Here is a 23,003-nt window from a genome sequence, read left to right as displayed (position 1 = left end):
AGGTTTTGTAGGTCTCAGAGCATTTTAAACTGGCCCCCCATCACTGTTTCATGTTTGGGAATGGCTGCATGCTTATGCATGTCAGAAAATGGGCAAAAATGTGGATTAGATTTATTTTTTCAGTCTATTAATATGTTTTGTTTCAAACACAAAAATAATTTGCTTTCATGGAGGACTAAATCAGAAAATGTTCACAGTTGACTGAAAATCAGAGGATTTGGACTCTTTCAAATTGTGTTTAAAAATAGTTAAAAACCCTTTCTTCCTTTCCATTGTGTGTTCAATAGACGTAGTCATTAATGATGTTTTACTGTTTTTTTTCTTTGTTTAATCATTGGGCATTGAACTATGAAATGCACGTTCGCCTTTATGTAAATAAGAAAGTAAAACTTGAGATCAGGATGGTGGCAAATCCAGCTCCAGAGACCAAAAATTCTGCCACAGTGCTTCAGGTGCTTTTACAACCTGGGAGCTCGTTTACCTGCTGGCTGTGTACAAGTTTTTGGTTTTTACTTTCTTGGACCGCAGGTGCTTCAATATCAACTTTTTCAATCCCAGCCATTCAAAAAAAAAAAACAAAAAAACAAAACAAAACAAGAGAACCTATTGTGTGCCAGCCAATTTAGAGCATTCTGATTGATCTTTCGAGGCTCACTGAATATTTTATGACTACATAGATAGAGAAACTACCAAATGAAAGATTAGACTCTTCAAAATGCTAACATGAGGCTATGGATTAGATAGGAGTGCACAAAAAACAAATTAGTGGGTTAAATTCACATGAACAACTTTGAAATATGGGTAAGCAAACAGCACACACCTTTGCTGGAATCCTGGATGCCTGGTGACAACTAAGACAAGACCTGCCCTTGTGGTGGACCTACCACAGCAGTGGTTTCTGCATGGTTCTGCATTCAAAACCTTGCTCAAGCCTGGGTTTTTGGTTCTCCCTTACCTTTCGAAACTGTGCATTAAGAACTAAAGGACAATTTAAACAAAGTTAAACTAATTTCATTCTGTTGCTGCAAGAGGCAAAAACACACGATTATGAACGGGCCAACATCACAGTAACATCGACAAGTCTGTACAACGCTCTTATTGGTCAACGGTATTCTGAACAGAGATCAGTTCTTGCAGGCTCGGTTAAGCATTCTTGGAAACGCCTATCCGACAGTGAATCAGTAGATCAGCATGTACCCTGTACAGCAGGGGCCACCAACGTGGTGCCCACGGGCACCAGGGAGCACCCAAGGACCACGACTAGCCCGCGGGCGCATTGCAAAATAGCTCACCACTGATGAGACATTGTGATTTTCAAAGAATGTTGTAGAAGTGATCAAACGAAAATGTAAACACTGGCTCAGGTTTATAGTCATGTTTCCTAATGATTGAGAAATCATGAACATAATTAGTGTCTTTCCATAAGAACAGCATTTATTATTTCTAACAGACAACGTTATTAAAGTGAATTTGAGTAAATTCGATTTTTCATATGGAAACTTGGAAACTGCCAATGTGGAGTCAAAGTTTTTGACTGGGCTCTTTTGTTCGAATGTCTTGGTAAAGTCGTTCGAACGTGTTTGATAAAGTTGTTGGAACATATTTGTCAAGCGATAAAAACATTAACTTTTTTTTTTTACTCATAATGTAGCTTTCTGGGAAAATTCATGCCATTATGGGGGGGGGGAAATGCTATGTTTTTATCTTTTCACCAACGTTTTACCAAGACGTTCGAATGACTTTCCCAATACGTTTGAACAACTTTGGAGTATGTTCCAAAGACTTGGCCCTGTCAAAAACGTTCACTACATATTATCAGTTCCACGCATCCGTTGACCCCAGCTGTACAGTATATAATGGGTTGAGGAAGAAGGATCTGCTCCGGGGTGGACAATGAGATCCTGGAATAGGCCTTGGACACCATCTGGACCCATCACTGGATGTGTATGCAAATTTGATATTAGCCAAATTCTGATAGTTTACACATTACAGTATTTACAGCTAAGCTAGTACTCATCCAGGAGTGGTGGTCATCAGTAATGAGAGCCATTTTCATACTGAGACTGACAACCAGGGGTGTAGTGGGCGTGATACGAGGGGGTATGCCGTCCACCCACTTCTCCCGACGCCACATTCAATTTTTATTGAAATGTTTGTTGATCATTGTTCTAATGCGAGTTATGCTTAATAACGCTGGCCTGTGATTATTTTGGAGTAGTAAAACATTAAATGTAACGTTAGTTCAACTGGTGTTGTAGCCTATGATTGTTGTTCTGTATGTATATATAGAACATCCCAGAATGGCGTACACCCACTTAAAAAATCCCCACTACACCACTGCTGACAACTATACAAACGCACTCGCACACAAGGTAATTTTAGAGAACCCCGCAAGCATGTTTTATACTGTAACAGGAAGGTGTATTGTCCTTGGAGGAAAACCACGTCTGCGCAGGTACAACATGGGGATGCTCACTCCAAACAGAAACATTGACACTCAGACTCACCCGAGTGGCAGCAGTTCCAAACAGAGATACAGGAAATTCATTCGACAGTATATTGAATTTCTGAGGTGAAAACAATTTTTAGACATGCTGCTTGATAAAAGAAAAATAAACAAAAACGAAAAACACCATCTGTCGGTACATTCAAAACTTTATTATGGAATACAGTGTAGAAAGCGTTTCCCCAGTCAATGCAAATGGCCTGCAGAATATTACACGGCGAACAAAAAGCAATGCAATCAACAGAACGAAATCCCTCTTCCACTTCTCCCCCACCATCTGTCGTGCTTCTTGTGAGCACTTGCATGTAAGCATGCCAACAAATGTTGCCAAAGATAATTGGCCATTCGAAAGTATTTAAAATGTTTCACAGAGCGAGAGGTCACACTTTACTTTCAATGTGATAATGGGATGCGAGGAAGCCTGTGAAAAAGAGCTGTCTGCTTTCGTGACTGTTTCTTATCATTAGAATCCAATGAATGTTTGGAGGTATGCCTTCCTAATTTCTCTCCCAGCTCCGGCACAATGATCATGACGCAGACAGCAGAGAGCTCCAATGTGCATGGGTGGCATGGAGAGGTGAGTAGCATGCCTGAAGATAAACAAAGGCAAAGGAGAGAGGCGAGGGGATTGGGATGGGGGAGGGGGTGGCAAATGGTGTAAAAACCCATTATAAATACAGACTGCCTGACAGCCTGACTATCCATCCAGAACTGCAAGTCATTTCCTTTCTACCTCCCTCACGACTCCCCTCCTTCCCGTCGGCGCTCCACCTGTCCTCTCAGCAGACAGGAAAAAAAAAAAAAATATATATATATATATATATCATGACTCCACCACTATGGGATAAAATGCCAGCTTAAAGATAGCTAAAACACCAGACTAAAAATGACAAAACGTACACACCCAAGTCTAAACCATCCTTTGCTAGATTCCTGCAAACCATCACCCAGATATAAGATACCTCGCAGGGAAAACAACCAAAGCGTTGAACTTCAAAGCAAAATTGAAAACGGGTCAAGCCCCTAACATCAGGATCTCTGATGATACAATATTGAATTAAATGAAAATAATGTACAGATGAAGCCAGCTCCTCCTCCTTCAGAAAAATGTTGAACAAAAAAACGAAACAAAGAACCACACTTAAAATTCCAAAAATCACAGATCAGTTTTAAGTGTGGGTAAGATATCAAAGCAGAGCCTGTCGATGGAGGTTTATATTTATATATGTTTCGCCATGGTTTTAAGTCACGAGATCACGAGAGGATACGAAATGTACAATCTTGCTAGCATAATCTATAAGTGAGAGAGGTTCGAGAGAGCAGTTTTTTTTTCTTTCCAAATCCTGTTGTCATCATGGTCATGCACTACATATGAACAACTACAACTTCAGCATTACTTCAGTACATCACACACAAGTTTAAAAAATGATTTTAAATCTTTTTTTTACTCTGTTTTCATTCTTTTTTTTTTAAAAACTAAATCGAACCTATAGAGAAACCAAAAATAAACACAGCTCATTCAGAATACATAATCACTAGCATCATCATCAACATGTTCATTATCAACTCTAGATATTTAGCCTTAAGAGCCTTGTGTCACCTAACACAGCCCAGCTGTCATAAAAATGCACAAATAAAAGAGGAAAGAGGGAGGCTGGGTAGTGGGTGGGGTCTATTGGTGTAAATTACGCTAATTATTCTCCAGTGCAGAGAGTAGAGTGCAGCAGTGGCGCAGGAAAGGGGAAACAAAAAGACCAGACCTAATTTCTGGAAAAATGAAGATTTGACTTCATCCTATACGTATATGATTACAAACTAAATGATGGGTTTTTTTTTCCCTCATGAAAATTGAGTACATGAGGCCCATGGAGCCATGTAACCGTAGCCCTCTTGATCAGAGGCCAGATTTGGCTTTTCACACCAACAAGCCAAGGAAAAAAAACAACACAATGGCTCTGGATCTGTATCAAAAGGACAGGTTTCTTTCATTAATGGTGGGTTTCGCTTGCACTGGGTGAGGCCACCCACATACATCAGCAGGCCCAAACAGAGCAACATAAAAAAACTCTTAAGTCAAAGGCGTGTCGCTCCAATAAAGTGAACAAACGTCGTGCAAATTGGCTCGGCCACAATGTCCGCCCAGGCAGTGGTGGAAGAAACGCGGGCTACAAAAGCTCCATATACTCAGTCACTGCTTGGTATCATGCCACACTGCTGACAACACTCTACTCTGGGATGGGGAGGGGTAGGGGAGGGAAGGTGCTTAAGGTGTGGAATGAAATGTCTGCGTGTGTGGATATGACATCCCCCTCAGTTCTGCATCTGTTCAAAGAACTTGTAGGTTGGGTTCTCGTAGCCATTCTGCTGCATTTTCGACAGGTGGCGCTCCTCGGGGGTAACAGCAGCGTCCACCTGGAGCAGAGCCAGAGAGATTGCTGGGTTACCCGCGTGCACATGCACAACATTCATGAAGGGGGACCAGAACAGCTTGCCCATCACCCGCCCCAATACACGCGCCAGCTGCTTCTGACCTCGATGACTCCATGGTGGATGGAGGTGTACTGCTTCTTCCGAAGCATCACCAAGGTGATGACAATCACGGTTGCTATGACAACACCGCCAACCATCAGCCCGATGATGGCACCCTTGTTGGAGCCTACATCCTCAGCAAAGAAGACCTGACGGAGAGAAACTTGTCATGTGACACGCACGCATTCACCAGCAGGCAATTGTGTGTGATGAGATGTTGGACATGGCAGCCCTCCTAATTTTACATCTGATTTGAACATTTTTCTGGATATCAAATTAGAGAGATGATTGACTTTGGGAACTCCACAGCCTCTGTGGTGTTTAGTGCAGTGTATTAGATTGGCCTCTGCAAACAATAAGTTTGATCTGAGAACGGAGGATTTTGCACGCTATTGTGCACCGGGAGCGAGGGTCAGAGGGAGAAAGTTTGTTTACCAGTTTCTGGTGGTGAACTTCATATTCAGTACTCTGTCTGTCCCCCTTCTCCATTCGGAGTTCGGGAATAGCCTCCATTTTTATCCCAGTCACTGGCAAGAGAAGGAAAAGTACTGTATTATAGAGCGTGACAGTCAGAATCAACCTTTTATGTGGCTTATAACTTGAACAACTCAGTTCAAAAACAAAGAGAAAACCTTGAAGGTGAACCAAGAATAAATTAAAACTCCACTCAGTATTTTGGGGGAGAAGTATAATGGGGCACATTTTGATGTGGCAATATGTGCCAACTCTTCTTTTCAAAAATGCTCCAAATCTGTCAGATTGCAAGACTCTCTTCTGTGCAGAGCCCTTTTTAGATCACCCCACAGATGTTCGATCGCATTCAGGTTTGAACTCGAACTGGGCTATTCTAAAACATTGCTCGTCTTCAGGCGACACCATTCTTTGTTGGTTTTGCTGTGTGCTTTGAGTCATTACCATGCTCATGAAGTTCCTCTTCATTTTCAATTTTCTAGCGGAAGCCTCAAAGTTTTGTGCTGACAGTGACTGGAATTTGGAATCGTTCAGAATTCCCTCCACTTTGACTAAGTCCCTAATTCCAGCTGAAGAAAAACAGCCCCAAAGCATGTGGTGCTACTTTGTTGATGAGCGATGTTGTGTTTGCACAAAACTTCAGTCTCGGTTTCATCAGACCATAAGCATGCGCTTGAAAGATTTCAAGTGTTCTTTTGCAAAATGTAGGCGGTGCACGTTTTTCTCTTTATCAGATAAGCCCGCCCTTCTTGCCACTGTATAATTGCCCAAGCATAAAGAAGCCAAGTCATAAAGAACATGCTCTAAACAGCCAGTCCTGGCCAGAAATTCCTGCGGTTCCTTGGCAGCCAGCTTGACTCATTTTCTTCTCGTCTTTTCATCAGGTTTGGAGCAACATCCAGTTTTTGGTAATGTCACCGTGGTGCCATATTTTCCTCCACTGGATGATGATTGTCTTCACTGTGCCCCATGATATATTCAAGGCCTTGAAACTCTTTTGACCATTTTCCCTGACTGAGATGACGATGAACAACGACATCCCCCTGATGCTGTTCAAGCTCTCTGCGGAGAGCAGCTTATGCTTTAAGATGTGACAAAGGAAATGCCAGGGATGTCTGAACATTATTTGGGTCAAAGGCAATCTAAAAAACTGTGCCAGGTTTCTCCTGACTCCCACTTAACTGGAGTTTGAATGTGACTGGTCAATTCTGAACACAACCGCATCCCCAGCTATAAAGAGGCATGTACACCTGTGATTTTTTTTTTTTTTTTTTTAATCGACCGTGTGTCTAATTATCCTCATGTATTGAACTGGAGACCTTGACTGCCTTCGGTGTTTGGGAAATTTCAATCTGAATAACAGTGAGTTGTCCCAATCAAGACTGCCAAAACAACAGTGGGATAAACATTTCATGCAGGCTCACCTGGCCGTGTGGGAACACCTCTTTCAAGACTGGGGCGAGAGTCCACGGGTTCAACTGGAGCGAGGAGGACAAGACTTTCAGTTTTGAAGGACAGATTTCCACTATCGCAAACAACTATCACAAATGAGCAAATGTTGGAGAAAAGACCTTGGTTGTCAGTGTTGGGCTGGTTAAAGCTCTCGGGATGGATAAAGCCGACTCCTCCCAAGCCGAGCGTGTCCTCCTGAGTCAGCAGCTCGGTTTGGCCATCTCCCAGCTCCTGGTCGGGCATCAGAGCATCGTTACCGTAGCTCACCCTCACGTCTGTCTGCAGGTTGGCCAGCTGTTGGGCCATCTCAGCCTGTTCCCTCTGCAAAAGTTCTGGAGAGAGGAGAAATCACAAGGGGATGGGTCAAGGATGAGACTTAGAATCTTCTGGATTATTCTTTTCATTGTCGGTTTCACAAAATAAATATGAAGAATGCACATACATGACAGTTTCTTTGTCGGTTCAAGTAGTGAAATCTTGAAAGAACCGCATTTCACGTCTAGCCCCACATGAATGATTCCAAGAATGTGTCAACATTTTTTAAATTTCTTCTGGCAAGAGTCTGTGTGCATCATCCACAATGTCGTACCGACTGTCACAGTCTCAGAGACACAGATGGTTGTGTGACGCATGCAACTCCAATAAGCAGGGGAGGGAAAAAAAACGAAGGGGTGGCCGGCAGATTTATCTTCCCGACAAACAATTTGATTTGAATGCGCTGAAGAATTGGGTCAAATAGCTGCAAAGTTCTTATCAGCAAAAAAAAAAAAAAAAAAAAAAAAAAAGCTTGGAATTTAGAGCTTTCAATCCCGCTGTTACTAGTAACATAATCAGCGCTACATTTCACATCTGTCTCACAAAGGTTTGGAATTTGGCACGAATCAGACAGCTGAAGAATCTGAGATATTTTGTCAAGAATGAAATGTCACATTTTCTACAAAACACTACCGGACTGAAACTCTCGAGAACAGAGTGGCGTGAAACGTACCAACTTGGTCCTGGATGTCGTCAGCCACACCAGGCACCTTGTAGAGAAGTCCCAATGACTGGTTCATACGCTCTTCAATGACACGCAGGTGGGTCAGCACCTATACAGCATCACACGCACATACACGCGTCCACACACACAAAGTGCATTAGACGCAGTGTTTCTCGACCTTTATTGAGCCCAGCAAGCCATTTTTACATTAGGAAAATCTTGGGGCACTTCACCAAACAAAGATGTCACTTAAGGTCAGAATACTGAAATAATGATGATTTCATCTCAATGTGCTCACAAATTCACACACAGTGCAAACTTTAGTGTTCGAGTGTGCGATACCTGAGGCCTGATTTGCGCCGCCTTCTTTGGGTCCACCATACGGACGTGTTCAAAGTGTTTCAGGGTGTGCTGTCTGTCCTTTTGCTCGGCGCGCACGTATTTCTTCAACAGGCTGAAGACATGACGAGGCTGCGACAAGCGGAACACGGCAGCTCGTGAGGTGCAGGCTCAGGACAGCATGATTGGAAACATTGGTGAGAAACTACAATTTGTCAAGTGTGAAATTGAAGCTTCTAAGTCAGTTGCAAAGCTATTCCATTAGCGCATCAGTCTGGTCTCAGAGCTTTAGAAGACAGAGGAAGCAATAGAGGACAAGACAGATAGTTGGCCACTCAAAATATCTCATTTATAAATAAACAGTAAACAAAATGATTAGAGGCTGTTAAAAGAAATAAAACAAGGCAGGTTAGGAGAAGGAAAGAAAACACTGAAAATACTTGACATAGTGGATTTATGTCTCTGGATGTGTGTGCGGGCGTGTGTGTGTGCTGCACCCTGGGGGGATCCTGCTGCAGGGCGGTCAGGTAGCTCTCCAGCGCCAGGCGCCGGCGGTCGTTGTGAAGAGCTTCCACCCGGGCCATGTGAGTCTCCACCAGCTGCTGCCGTTCACTGGCTGCTTCCAGCTCCAGTGTCTCGACCTTCTCTTGGAAACGCTAAAATGCACAGTTGAAACAATTCAAGTAGTGCTGGGTCAACGATCCGCAGAGCCGGCATTCAGAATATGCCGACGTTACCTGGATGACCGCCTTCTTGTCTGCGCGTGGAAGATTCTTGGCTTCCCTCTCAGCCTCTTCCCACTCTCTCATCACCTGAGCACAAGTAGAGAGACATCATGTCCATTAAATTGGAATTTGCTCATAATTATTAGTGTGACTGGAATATGCTGCCACCAAACGGAGAGAAAACAACAGCGACAACAGATGACACCCATCCCAATATGCCATGCACATATGCACTCTGCACTCTATGAGCAGAGTTGTAAGGACAACACGACATTGTTGGCTGCACCACTGCTTTTCTGCCCATGATTTTGGAACCATTGTGTCTGGGCTGGGAAAACTAACCTAACAACTGTGCTGCAATTATACTGTATGGTTTCAGAGACAAGTGGAGGAAAAGTAATACCAAATTATTCCGTACTAATAGCATTTGCAGGAATGACTGTCTCTCAGGAGTCACACATTGACATAAATGTTCCACTGCAGGCTCGCAGAGAGATGCCGTTCACAAGTGTGACTTCTCTCTTTTTTGGTTGCATCCTCTCTGACTCACTGGCTGAGCTCAGGCCTGCGGGCGACACACAGCAGCGTCTATAAAGGGGAAGTCAACCGTGCGCAACCTGATGATACGGGGCCTGAAGCCACTCAAGCAAAAACAAACACCCAGAACAAACTCCAGCACAAGGAAATGTCATTCCGAGTTCCGCACAAAGTGTCCTCGTCTGCAGCTTTGAAGCTGTTGCTGTGCGGTGTGCACCATCTGCTGCAAACCACTTCATTAAGGAATGCAATTTAAAAATAAATAAATAAATGAATAATCAGTGCAGGCATCTGTAACCCGGACTATGGCATAAGGCAATGGGGAGTACACATAATCAATTGAAAGATCGTAGGTTCATTCAGAAGTTAAAAAATGTATGTATACATAAACATAATCTATGTTGTTTAAGAGAGTGGCGTCGTTAAAAGTGGTTAAACAGAACCGACTATTGCCGTGGCCCTAGCGAATTAGGGCACAGAATACTAATTAGGTGTCAGCGAATGAGAGGTACCGTTTTTCACCTCCGTGACGTCAAGAGCTTGCAGCGCAACCTATCTCGCTCTCTTTTCTGACGGGGCCTGAACGCGAACGGACGTGTTCTTCGGTTATTGTTAGAGAGGTGTTTCGGGAGAACGAGAGAGTCATTCTACGCAACCTTGATCACTGTTCCTGGCTAACGTAGCTGTTAGCTTTCCGCACCGCCGGGATTTTGCCGACCGTATAACGACATCAAAGTCTCACTCAACGTCCTTCTGGCCGGGTCTTTTTTTTTTTCCGGAGTTCTGACTGAGGACAACGCTGGGATTAGCGTGCCTCCAGTGGAGTGGATTCCATTACGGTGCCCTGACTTCGGAAAGTGTTGCAGAAGGGGTACAGTGGTGGTGGCGAGCCAACCTAAGAACATATATTGCATTTGACAAACCTTTTTTTGTTATTACTAGTGTTGATGATGTTTAGAGGAATTTGCTTTGTACATCAAGAGCTGACAAGAACATTTTGTGTTTAGTTATTTTATTCAGATTGGAAAAAAAGAAAAGACAAACTCACACCGGTGTTGAGAAAGGTGATCACCGATTATTTTTTCTTTTAAAGGAAAGACCAATTAAGAGGTTGAGACTAAGTTGGATTTCTTTACTTTTTTCACAGTGTTTTCGTGACAATTTTGCTGTCATGTATTTTTGGTTGATATAAAAAGATTACTGTTCTTTTTTACAATTGTTGGCTGGTTTCTTTGCCCATGCTACCCCTCCCTCAATGTCAGCATCATTGGCTCCAGTGAATCGAATCTAGCATACCCTTACTGGTCCAAAGAGAAACCCATTGTCCATACCGGAGTGCTTCATCACCTCCAACTATTATAAAACAGACGCAAGCCCTTGTTACACATCCCACCCATGGGAGAATTAACGGATGCACTTATCAATTTTTGCTATAACTTCTCCGCCTTCAATTTCCTATTAAAAAAGAAAACACTGTTCATTTTCTCAGCTCCAAAGACAATCCTTCGGGCTATAATCGAATTTATTAATAGACTTTATTGACGCCTGTCAGGAAAGTAGTGACTGAATACAGTAATCCCTCGTTTATCGCGGGGGTTATGTTCCAAAAAGAACGCGCTCAACTTTTGTTCCAAATCAGCTTCTTATTACTGGTTACGACGCGACTCCATTCTCATTCATTCCCGCAGCTTCACTGTGCTTTAAACTGTGTGGACGCTGAGCGTCGACCGCGCAGACGCTGGGCATCTAGAGAGTTCAGTGTATGTTGACCCAATGCATTGAAATGAGACGAGTCATTGGATATTTGGTTTTGTCCCGCCCATCGGACGCTGAGCGTATCGGCTGGCCCGGACGCTAGGCTTTTCTGCATGATGATTGGATGATCTGTCTGAGGCTGAATCTCTTTTTCATTGACAGCGAAATGAGCCAATCACCGATCTTATGGTGAAGGCATCCTTTTCAATTTTTGAAAAGGAACGGAGAGTAGAAATCACGTATAAATAAACGGACACATTTTATGATGTAGGCCGAAATTGAGCTTCCCCTCCTTGACAGACCAGCATCCGCCACTGATACAATGAAACCAAAGAACAAAAATTTGCAAAGGTAAATTTGGCAAGCTGTACAGAGACGAGGTGCGGAGACTGTTCACGTTGGTCAGTCCCTTGGCCAATCAGGATGCAGGACACAATTCACTGTTTAACAAAAAGCATTAAAAAAACTGCACTAAAAAAAATCCGTGAAACAGCGAAGCCGCGGAAGGTGAACCGCATTATAGCGAGGGCTTACTGTATTATATGATGGGAAAAGCCACCCTTCTATTTTATGCATACCTGGGACATCCTTTCACGGTGCTTAGCCTCCAAGCTCTCTTTGGCCTTCTGGAAATGGGTGTGCTCATTTTCATCAGCAGGCGTCTCCAGGTAGTGGTCCACAGCGTCAGGAGAGCCGGGTGTGGCTGTGGGCACTATGTCAACACGAGGAAAGAAAAGCGAAGACAGGCAGATGGGATTACAAATAAAGTATCCCTGTATTCTCACATTTGGCTGCTTGAGGACAGAGAGCTCAAAATAGGTCACGAGAGGAAGGAAACAAGATAGTGAGTGGAAACCTGAATCGTTCAAAAGGAAACGAGCAAAAGTAAACACCTCACGTTGCCCATCATCCTGTGTATGACAAATTTAAACCCCCCACTCAGTTATACAGCTGTAAAAAGCAGGGTGGAGTATCTCCAAATATACTGAGCTCAAATTAATCCCACAGCCATGACTGTTAACTTCTTGCCAAGACACACGGCGTGAAACCTGAATTACCGGTAATCAGCAGAGTTGATTATCTTTAGTAAAACCAATCAAAAAGTGGTCTGTCTGTGTGTGTCTGTGTGTGTGTGTGTGTGTGTGTGTGTGTGTGTGTGTGTGTGTGTGCGCGCGCGCAGGCATGAAGGTCAAACATCAATTGAAATTGGTTATGTAGTCTGAGAGTGCATGACTGCACAAGACACCAAAAAACAATCACATGATGTTACACGCTGTGAGGGAGCACACTTAAACGGCAGTCAAACTATAAAAACACAGTCTCTATTCAAAAAATAAAAATTAAAAAAATCACCAGCACATTCATGGCAAGCCACAACAATTCGGGACATGTTTCGACTCTTGGCTGAGGCGCACCTGTGTGAATATTAGCATTGAGAGGCTGTTGCAGTAAACTCTCGCTTTGACTATGCTCACAACCCTAACGAAAACACACATCCAATCACTGTCGTGAAAATAGATGTCAAGCCAGAGGGGGGAAGTGGGACAGACCATGCAATGAAGCATCCTGCTAGTTGGACTTAATCAAAGTGAGTAACTATTTGAAATTCTCTCAACCGAATGATCTGACGGGCATTAACCATGAACCTTGAAATAAGTTGCAGCAGCATGAAAATTACGGCAGCATGAAGTCAGGTCGAATGAAGGTCATGTTATGAAAAACACACAAGGCAGAGAAGAGTTAAAATATTAGCCAGGAATGGAGGCAGGAGCTCGGGAAAGTTCAGAAGGAGCAGTGAGCGTCTTGCAGGAGGTTAGAGTCAAACAAGTAGCACGCTGTCAAAAGGGTAGCTGGTCTGGGTCATCTGCTGCTGGCAGAACTTACTGACACTTCTGCAGACAGACAGGCAGTATTCCTCGGACTCAAAGTTATTCCTGTTGCCTCCGCAGCCGCCGTAGATAAACTGAGCACAGCGGCCCTCCTGGCGGTCAAAGTACCAGCGGGGCAGCATGGCCCGGCATGGACCAGTCTCTGCACTGGCCCAGCACACATCTTGGAGGATACACACACAAACCTGTCATCATCCACATCCACTGCATAGAGCCAAGTCAGTAATCATGTCATATACATCTGTGAAGAAGGAACCCCCATCCACTCCCCCAAAAAATAAATACCCGCCAACACACGCACACTTGGAGGAAATTAAGAAATACAACTTCCCAGATGAGATGAGACTAGAACACGCGCGCCAGGGAAGTGCTAACTCACCCCTGACGACCTCCTCAACTGACTCAGTGGTGGTGGTGGTGGTGGTTGTTGTCATGGCAACATTGGTGGCTGCCTCGTCGTCGTCATCGTCATCGTCGTCGTCGTCAAGCGTGTCGGCAGCCATGTCTTCCTCCTCCTCTTCGTCCTCCTCGTCCTCCTCCCCATCTCCATCTTGGTCATTGTCCAGCGCATCCTCTGCCTCATCATTTCCCTCAGCCGTCTCCTCCTCCGCCACAGATTGCTTGGTTTCCTCTTGTTGCTCTGCTGGCTCTGGCTCCCGCACCATACTGGGAGAGAAAGCGCAATGAGGAGGCATGGACGAGAAGGGGAAGTTGCGGAAGGAAAAAAAAAATGGCGATACAAATGAAGCAGGGAATGCGGATGATGAGGACAGAAAGTCACTCGTCCTCAATATTCATGTCCCAACTATTTGAGTTGATTCTTTCTGCAGCATTGTCCATCATTTATCATTAATCATGCATTTTGGCTTCACCTTTTAATAGCCCAACATAGCACGGCCCCATCTTTCGACGGAATCAACCACAAACACAGAATATAGAGTGCAGCTGGTTCCGGATGTGTGGCTTTGACTTTTCATAGTTCAATCACTTGAAGCTGCTGACATGCCAAGATGATTCCCGTCTTCCCCTGCCATTCAGTAGAATAGTTCTGACAAAAACGTTGTACTGCTCACAGCCACTCAAGGCAGGACTCGCCAACCCTTTTTTGATACTGAGAGCAACTTCTCAGCTACCAATTTGATACACACTTCTGCCATCAAAGATTTGCTCCGATGTTCTTCAATGGTCAGTTATTAATAATGACCAATTATTTTAATCCATGTGCAGACATTGATCACGTGAATGTTTTGAGGCTATAATTAGTCACAGTAACAATTAATAACAATCAAAAATTCTTAAAAAAGCGAGGAAACAAATGTGTAACACTGCCCAGCACTCCGATTTCTACAAGTCTCTGCAAGTGTTGACATGATGAAATGATCACTTCTTCAACATTCCAAGGAAATTAAAATGTCCAATCACTGATGGGCTATTTTAGGGACATTCACGCGGCTACGCATGTGGTCCTTGGGGAACAGTTGAGGTCAAACGTTTGCAGACACTCGTCCAAGGGGGAAGAATGTCATATTCAGTTTATGATAAGGCTTTCAATGATTTATTTGTACCGTTCTTTCCTCCCTTGGCAAGTTTGACCTCCATCAAACACTTTTGGAGCCGACATCATCAATTCCAAAAACAGTTTTGATGTAGATTTGAGCTCATGGAGCCGTTGTCTTCACTTTGGTCTGATATGTTTATCTGCTATCAAAGATGCCTTCCTCTGAATGAGTCGCGGTTCAATGAAGTTAAGGAAGCTTATTGTATGACACATGGTCGGCTAAAGAAATGAGAAGAAATAAGTCTCAAGCTACAAACCACTAAAACAGCCTTTTACCAGTAGAAAAACATCCAAAATAAAGGGTTGCATGCTCCAAGCAGACCCGGACATGCTCATCTATGCTTTTATATCTCCAGTTGACTTGATTATTTTAATTATCTGCTGACTGGACTACCTCAAAAGCGCATCAAACAGCTGGAGTTTATTCTGAATGATGCAGCTCAGGTTCTGGCCAGAACAAAGATGAGAACATGTTACTCCAGTCCAAAAGGCTTTCCACTGGCCACCAGTCAGCCGTGACTATACTATAATGATTGCACCTTGGAAAATGAACAGTGGAAAAAACAAACAAAAAATGAAAAGCCCCACACTACTGACATGAGTCACACTAATGAATTTATGTCAACTTCAGACGACAACTTCCTCCGCATGCTACCTATGATCATCTCACAATGAAACTAACAATAACGCTACCTGTCAACTCAACACTTAGACCTCCCCCTTTTATAATTGAATGTTTTTGTGCATTTCTGTTATTTCCTCCTTGTGTCTGGGTTAGTCGAGTCATGAGGAAAAGCAGCAGGTTGGCACATGTACTTGAGTTGTTTGTGAGCACTGAAGAATTCCACGATGAGCTGGAAAGACCGACCATAACACGTTTACTCGAAGCGCGCAATGTGTGTCAACTACATTATTAGAGTCTTTCAATTGCTCAGCTGAGTGACAGAATCTCTCATCTTTCTCAAATTCTGCACACCCCGTTGGTACATCAAGTACCTGTTATCAGAATAGTCAGTCTCTGCTCCACCCCACCAAACATCAGAGTCGTCGCCATCCTGCTCGGCGCTGTCAGCATCGCGCTCAGCTTCTGTTGGGCAGCACACAAACTCCACCCCTCGGAAACGGTCAATACCGCACGGAAGAAGCATTCCATAGTCATGGAGATTCATGGTCCGGTCTGTGCAGGACTAGAGAATTCAATCCAGAATGACAAAGACAGTGGGAGAGGAAAGATCTCTTTTTTGCTCTTTGACGCAATAGTGATGTGTGTGTGTGTGTGTGTGTGTGTGTGTGTGTGTGTGTGTGTGTGTCCTCACTTCCTTGGCCACAGTATGCCAGTGCAGGTGGCTCTCACATTGGTCCATGCGCTCCTGATGCAAGAACTTACACTTGTCAGGAACCAGCAAGGCATCGCTCACAAATTCTCCAACTGCAAAACACCCATATTTTAATACGCAATAAATGGACGGCTTTTCCGTTGGCATCATCAGAGAGTGGTTACATCCAACAGTAACTTTACCGATGCTTGACTGACTCCTATGTTGACAGCAGGCAAACATAACTTAACCAATTACCACCAAAACAAATTAGTTTCATTTGCTTCCCAACACTGAAACATTTTCTTTTCTTCCAGAGAAAAATGCATTAAACTTAATTGCAAAACTCAATTGAGCAGGGTTATGTACAAACCTCAATTTGAATTAAGTTGGGCCCTTGTGTAAAATGTAAATAAACACAATTAAATGATTTGCAAATCCATGTCAACCTCTATGTAATTGAATAAACTACAATGTTATGTGATGTTCAAACCAATTTATATTATGCTATTTTTAATTTTTTTTTTTTTTTTTTTTTTTTTTTTAACATTCTCTCATTTTTAATTTAATACTGTACCGTCAAAACGTTCCAAAGAAAGCTGGTACGGGGCAACAAAAGATTGGGAAAGTTGAGGAATGCTAAAAAAAAAAACCACCCGTTTGAAACATTCCACAGGTGAAATGGTTAATTGAAAGCGGGTGCGTGTCATGACTGAGTGTAAAAGGGGCATCCCCGAAATGGCGAGGCTCACCACTTTGGACAAGCAAACAGCCCAACGTTGAAAGAACAATGTTTCTCATTTAACAATTGTAAGGATTTTCGGGATTTCATCATACACAGACCATATCATCATCTTGCAGACGGTGAGAAACCAGCTGCGCACCTGTTACGACAGCATGGCTTTGGAGTAAAACAGTGCGAGTACTAGACTGGCCTGCCAGCAGTCCAGACTGGTCTCCCATTGAAAATAGGCCACCTATTTTCTTTATGAAGAACAAATTACCACAACAAAGACCTCAGATTGTTGAGCAAATGAGGACGTACATCAAGCAAGAATGACAAAGAATTCCACCAAAAAAACGTCAATCGTTAGTGTCCTCAGTTCTGAAATGCAGAGTGAGTGTTGTTAAACAAAAAGGTGGCGCAAAACAGCAGTAATCATGCCCTTGACTCAGCTTTTTGGGATTGTGTTGCTGGTATCAAATTCAAAATGAGTATTTGGAGAAAAGAAAAAGTTGATCGGTTTGAACATTCAATATCTTGTCTTTGTAGTGTATCCACTTAATATAGTTGCCAAGAACTTGCAAATGATCGTATTCCGTTTTTATTGACATTTTACACAACATCCCAACTGTATTGCAAATGGAGTTTGGACAATCCAACCTGTCATTTGCAGGGGTCTGCCAACCCCAGGTACAAATACTTGGGGGGGAAAAAAGGATCTGTGAATCAAGGTACTGTACCCCTCCCATGAAGATGAACTCACCCAAACAGCGGTAGGGCACTACGATGTGCATGTGGCTGTGACATTGCTTGCGACCCTTCTTGCACCAGTTTTGTATGCTGACGGGCTGGTTGGCCTCCACCACATTGGTAATTTGGAGCTCTGGATAAACCTGCACACGTGACAAATTTATGTGAGGTTTTCAGACACAGGTTATCACACTGTTGACCTCTGAAAGCATCCTGTTTTCACTGTGTTGTGTCGACAGCAACACTGTAGTTTATGATCAATAAAACACACTTTGCATATTAATTGTTTTTCTTCTGTCATTTTAACAACAACAGATTGACGCACTTATGCACACGCCTTCCCGACACACTGAGGCGATGCAGTACATCTGCTAGAAAATATGTGTGGCCAAATGTGCCTTATTTTACCAAGTAAATGGAAAAATATGTTGTAGCATCTTTCTATTTTGTTTGCTGCGACAAAAATAACCATAGCTATAACAATGAACAATCGGCTAAATACAGATCAAGTACTGAATGCATCAAAGGTGGAGATGATGAAAATGCCCTGGGAGGAAATTACTTCTCTGACTGCTTCTCGGTTCGCTTATTTCGCCCCCCCCAACCACACGCCCCTAAGATTACCAACAGAAAATACAAGAATAGATTTAGAGCCTCTTACTTCCTGGCAGTACTGCAAGATGCCCTCTTTGGTACCAACACAGCTCTTGGTGCCTGTGGGGTCTGGTTCCCACTTGCCATTCTGCACATTGACATGCATGTTGAGTTTCCCGCAGAACATGGCCACCTGGGGCTCAGCCAGCAGTCCCGTCAAGCCATCTGTGGGCACCTGGAAGACAGGGCAAGAGGGATTTTACTAAGATGTTTTGAGCACAGAGGACTTGGCTGCAGTCACATTCTATTTGTTGGGAAAATGCAGCATGAGAGCAGACGCCATTGTTGGATGAAACACTTATAGTACCTCGGGATTGGAAACAAGAAGAGTAAAATTGACAGAAAGGCCCTCTGTAATGGAGAGCCTATTACTCATCTTAATTGAAAAAAAAAAAATACCCATTTCTCTTCTGCACTGAAACGAGGCTGAAAATTGCCTCAATGCTACCAATCCATCTATTTCTATCACTCAAACTTGTAGAAAGCTCAGATCCCAACGCTTAGATTCACTTTTGGTTCATAAAAAAATATTACAAGTAGAATGGGAGCAATAGCCTCCTCTGGAAACATCATTCTGACATAGTTCAGGGGGCACACACCCTCTGTCTATTCGAAAGTGAACTTAAAGCTAAAGCCTGACCAATTCATCGGCCTGATGATTGAATCCACCGATTGTAGCCCTTCTAGCATCGGCAACAATCATCTGCAAATCGGCCAATGTTTGCCGGTTGTTTCACCCCTTCACGTCCCTTATCCATGTTACACAGGTAAGCTTCTCATAGTTTAATTCACAGAAAACAATAAAGCTTTTCTTCATTATGTACATGCATCAGTAAAAAAAAGTGATTCTATGCTTCTGTTAATTCGAGATGGTCAGATGAACCCGATAACGCCAAAGCTTGCGTCAGCCTTCCTGAATCACATGGCTTCGAAATAGTGCTTAGGAGATTGGATCCTTCTGCTATATCATGTGTCCGATTACGCTAAAAGCATCACACGTCAACGCGGACTGACGGCTCATAATGGTTTGGTGGCTGTCATTGGTTAGACAGCTTGTTTTGGCGCTAACTTGTGCAATAACATTATTGAACAATGTTTTTTGGGGGTGATATTAATAATCGTGACCAGTGGAAAGCAACTTTCTAAAGTGTGGGATTGTTTTGATCTTTTACTGACAAGTAAGAGTTGTGGTCATTGAAGCATCAAAGTTCCGAATATGTTTCAGCACAATTAGAAGGAAGGCCTCAACGCCCATCTCTACTGACAACCAGTGCTTCATGAATTGTGATTTTTACAAGCAACGCTTTGTTGAGCATTGTGACATAAATCAACCAGAACTGTGACAGTTAAAGTGCAACGTTTAAGCTAGTTTGAACAAAGTGTTGCTGCATTCCATGTTTGTGGTTGGAACAAAAACCAAAATAACAAGGATGCATCTTTTGTATTGATAACACATGCCTTGGTGGGAAAAATAAGTGTCACGAAAATTCAATGAGACATGAGCAAGGCAAGGCATATTTTCAATGGCCATGCATTGCCTTTGATGGGAACATTACGGCAACGAATGACGCTGCGCTGGGCTGTGTGATCACGACCGTTGATGCGGATGTGTTTTCTTTTAAACAAGTTGAAAGCTTGCCACTTACTAGCACAATAACAACAACAACAACGAAAAGGGTCATGAGCGCATTCATATTACCATTAGCAGCTAGCTTTGTTGCGCCACCGATCACCCGCGGCCAAAGTCATCGTCCACAGAGTTTCATAATGGGTCGCTGTCTGTGCGTTTACCAGACATTCGTGTTTGGTCGGTGTAGTATCCTGAAGCATCAGTCTGATGGATTTTTTTATTCACTTCATTTGCAGTTCGTAACCAGTCATGCTCACAATCACACTGAGGGACAAAAGTAAATTGCTTCCTATTTTAACATTCATGCTCACGTTCTCATTATCATCTGCATTTAATCCTAATTTTAAATTCAAATCAAAGAAGTTAAATTGAGTCTTTTTTTTGTATGGGTCCTTAATTTTCATCGTGATATACTTTTCTGTCAGATCACCCAGCCCGAGTTACAGGTATTGCTGGGTAAGCTTTTGTTGTATTGCCATTCATGTCGTATGTTACTAAAGATGTTTCCCTTGTCTTCGCTTTTGTCCTGTGTCTTGTCCTCCCTGTTTCCGGAGGTGTGGCTTCACCTTTATCAGTTCATTATATCAGTGGTGGTGAGGACGGCTGTAATGGAAGCGGACCAGTATTGCCGTTGTTGCCGTCATCATGGAACCACTACTGTACTGTTGTTGATACAGCTATGACTGTGCTTGTTGTTCTCTCATTGCCAAACCCCTCTATCCTGTTTTCTCTATGTCCCTCGAGTCCAGTGGTTCTTAACCTTGTTCGAGGTATTGAACCCAACCAGTTCAAATGCATATTCATCGAACCCTTCATTAGTGAAAAATAAAAAATCTATTTTACAAATTCAAGACATTAAAAACACATTTATGAAAATGAGAAAAAAGTAAATAAAATTTCAAGACGCAAGTATACGTTTTTTAAAATTTTGCACAAAATGAACTGTGCATGACGTACTGTCACAACAGTCACACGTTGACAACGAAGCAAACTAAATTTCCCGCAGCACTGATTGGACAAGCAATGTCATGTGATCATCTGCAGCCAGTGATGGCCAAGCGGGCGTGTCATAAGTAATTGACATGTTGAGTCGGGTGTGTCTTAAGCTCCATGGCAGAGGCTCCGTCGAACCCCTGAAACCGATTCACGGAACCCCTGGGGTTCGATCAAACCCAGGTTAAGAACCACTGCTCTTCATCTCAACCCAACCGGCCAAGGCAGAATGGTATGCATCAGACCCCGGGTTCAGATGAAGGTTTCTTTCTGAGAGGGAGTTATTCCTTGCCTCTGTCAACAAGTGCTTGCTCATTTGAGGCTAAATAGCTTCCTTAAATACATACACAGGTTATGTATAATGCATGACAAGTGTGGCTCCTTGATCTGCTTAATGTGTAAAGCGCCTTAAGATAACTTGTCCTGTGAATTGGCACCATACTAGTAACATTAAACGTGGCAACCTCTAAACACAGCAGTGATTTAATCATACGAGACAATTTACAACGCTGAATTGCTAAAGTCTCAACCTACAACATTAATGCAGTTTTATACCCTCTGTGCCCTTGCAGGCTTTTTCATGTTCTTCCTCAACATAATGTTAAAGACATAATCTCTCTGTTGAGTCAAATATGGGACACTTCTGTCATCGCAAGAGCAATAGAGTGTAGTGGTGTGCGTGAGCTGCAACAGAAGACTGCCTGAATTTAATACTTTTTTTTTAGGGGGGGGAGGGGTTGGACATTTTCGGAGATGCTGCAGAAAAACACTGTTGGCATTGTACTTCCAAATAAGCTTGTACAAAATCAGAGGGGATACTGAGGGGTGGCAGCACAGGGAGAGAGGAGAGGGACCAGGACCAGTGCCATTGTGCTCTCCCTAATCTTGTTAATGGTATTGAAGCCCCTGGCAGGCAAACAAATGTTGTTTTATGAGATGGAGCCTCCTTTCCCCTGCAGACTGATTCACTCAGAGCAGTCTCGGGATGAAGTCCTCTTCACAAGTAAGGATGGATTCTCAGTTTAATAAGTGTGAAAGTAAAAAAAAAAAAAAAAAAAAACCCTGCTAATTTATGAATCATGGAAGCAATTATTTCACCATTGGTGCTTGGTATAAGTTCCATATGCCATGAAATTAATTATTCTGGTGCTCACGAATGCTGCAGTCAGACTGATCGCAAACTGAGCAATTCTCGCGACACAATTACATATGAAGCCTGGGTGCAAATTCGTTCCAGGCAGCATGATTGATGCGTTTGAGGTGATGCGGGTGGATGCAAGCAAAAAAAGGAGCAGGCTTTGAGAATGGGGAGCCGATGTTGCCGTACAATATTTGGGGCGAAGTACTTGTTTACAGCTGTTCAAGCCAAACCTTTACTTGCAGACTGATAAATCAGTGTCCCGGGATCAAAGCAGAGGCAGGACCGGGCGGAGAGACAACAATGAGTGTGATGACGCAAATCAGGATCAGACAGCAAGCTTGAGCAGATCGCCAAACACTAGCGAGGGAGTGGGGAAAATTAGGAGATGCACATTAGGATGAAAAGTAGAAATGCATTATGGTTTAGAACCAGGGGTGCCCATTACGTCGATCGCAATTGACCGGTATATCGCGGACTGGTCCCAAGTCAATTGCGAGAGCTGTAGAGGAGAAAAAAAAACCCAAAACCACCATTTGTGGGTCTTTGTGCATGTTAGTCACATATTTTTCAGGGATGTGTTCCTCGAGCCGGTCCTTGGCCTCGAGGACCGGCTCGAGGACCGAAGGTCGGTCCTTGGTCCTTGGCCTTGGCCTTGAGAGTCAATTCCTTGGCCTTGGCCTCGGCCTTGGGAGTCAAGTCCTTGGCCTTGGCCTCGGCCTCGGCTTGCCGGTCCTCGGACACAATGAGGGATTAGAGCCTCGATGTCCACAGGTATTAAGTGGGACCGAGAATCGCAAAAACCACGAAGGATTCAAATAAATTCCATCCAGCGAAACGCATATTGATGGATTAAGCTGGCGCTTTAAAAGGGGCGGGTCTGCCACTGACAGGCGACAGTTAGCGCAACGAATAAAGAGCGGCATCACAGTTAGTTTCAATCACGGTTTGTTCCGTTCGCGATCGGCAGTTTAAATAGCGTGTAAAGTCTTTCTGTAACAGTGGTGTCTTTTATGTAGTTATTTTTGCACAGTCGTCACGTTTCTGCGGTGGCACTA

General features: G+C 43.4%; 1 protein-coding gene and 1 long non-coding RNA gene across 5 annotated transcripts in view; one reads left to right on the top strand and one right to left on the bottom strand.

Moving 5' to 3' along the window:
• Window positions 1-23,003, bottom strand: part of appa (amyloid beta (A4) precursor protein a) — a 61,387-nt gene that overhangs the window by 20,348 nt on the left and 18,036 nt on the right. The window contains exons 2-17 of one of the 4 annotated variants that reach the window (XM_019878400.1): window positions 18,192-18,359; window positions 17,544-17,673; window positions 16,057-16,169; window positions 15,737-15,927; window positions 13,562-13,848; window positions 13,178-13,345; window positions 11,872-12,005; window positions 9,014-9,088; window positions 8,774-8,932; window positions 8,280-8,408; window positions 7,947-8,046; window positions 7,078-7,290; window positions 6,931-6,984; window positions 5,471-5,562; window positions 5,038-5,184; window positions 4,796-4,918 (exon numbers count right to left, since the gene is read on the bottom strand). In XM_019878400.1, the coding sequence (XP_019733959.1) occupies window positions 4,817-4,918; window positions 5,038-5,184; window positions 5,471-5,562; window positions 6,931-6,984; window positions 7,078-7,290; window positions 7,947-8,046; window positions 8,280-8,408; window positions 8,774-8,932; window positions 9,014-9,088; window positions 11,872-12,005; window positions 13,178-13,345; window positions 13,562-13,848; window positions 15,737-15,927; window positions 16,057-16,169; window positions 17,544-17,673; window positions 18,192-18,359 (2,262 nt within the window). In that variant the 3' untranslated portion in view covers window positions 4,796-4,816. Of the gene's footprint in view, window positions 1-2,637; window positions 4,919-5,037; window positions 5,185-5,470; window positions 5,563-6,930; window positions 6,985-7,077; window positions 7,291-7,946; window positions 8,047-8,279; window positions 8,409-8,773; window positions 8,933-9,013; window positions 9,089-11,871; window positions 12,006-13,177; window positions 13,346-13,561; window positions 13,849-15,736; window positions 15,928-16,056; window positions 16,170-17,543; window positions 17,674-18,191; window positions 18,360-23,003 lie in introns of those variants that run through there. The other 3 variants (XM_019878399.1, XM_019878402.1, XM_019878403.1) reach the window with 3 other exon arrangements.
• The window catches only part of LOC109520874 (uncharacterized), a 23,959-nt gene continuing 23,859 nt past the window's right edge, over window positions 22,904-23,003 (top strand). The window contains exon 1 of the long non-coding RNA XR_002169254.1: window positions 22,904-22,914. This is a non-coding gene — a long non-coding RNA (uncharacterized LOC109520874). The remainder of the gene's footprint in view (window positions 22,915-23,003) is intronic.

Source organism: Hippocampus comes, unplaced genomic scaffold (genome assembly GCF_001891065.2).
Source record: "Hippocampus comes isolate QL1 unplaced genomic scaffold, H_comes_QL1_v1.1 scaffold345, whole genome shotgun sequence".
NCBI lineage: Eukaryota > Metazoa > Chordata > Actinopteri > Syngnathiformes > Syngnathidae > Hippocampus > Hippocampus comes.
The sequence above is the reverse complement of the archived record's forward strand: the minus strand, read 5'-3'. Positions and strand labels throughout refer to the sequence as shown.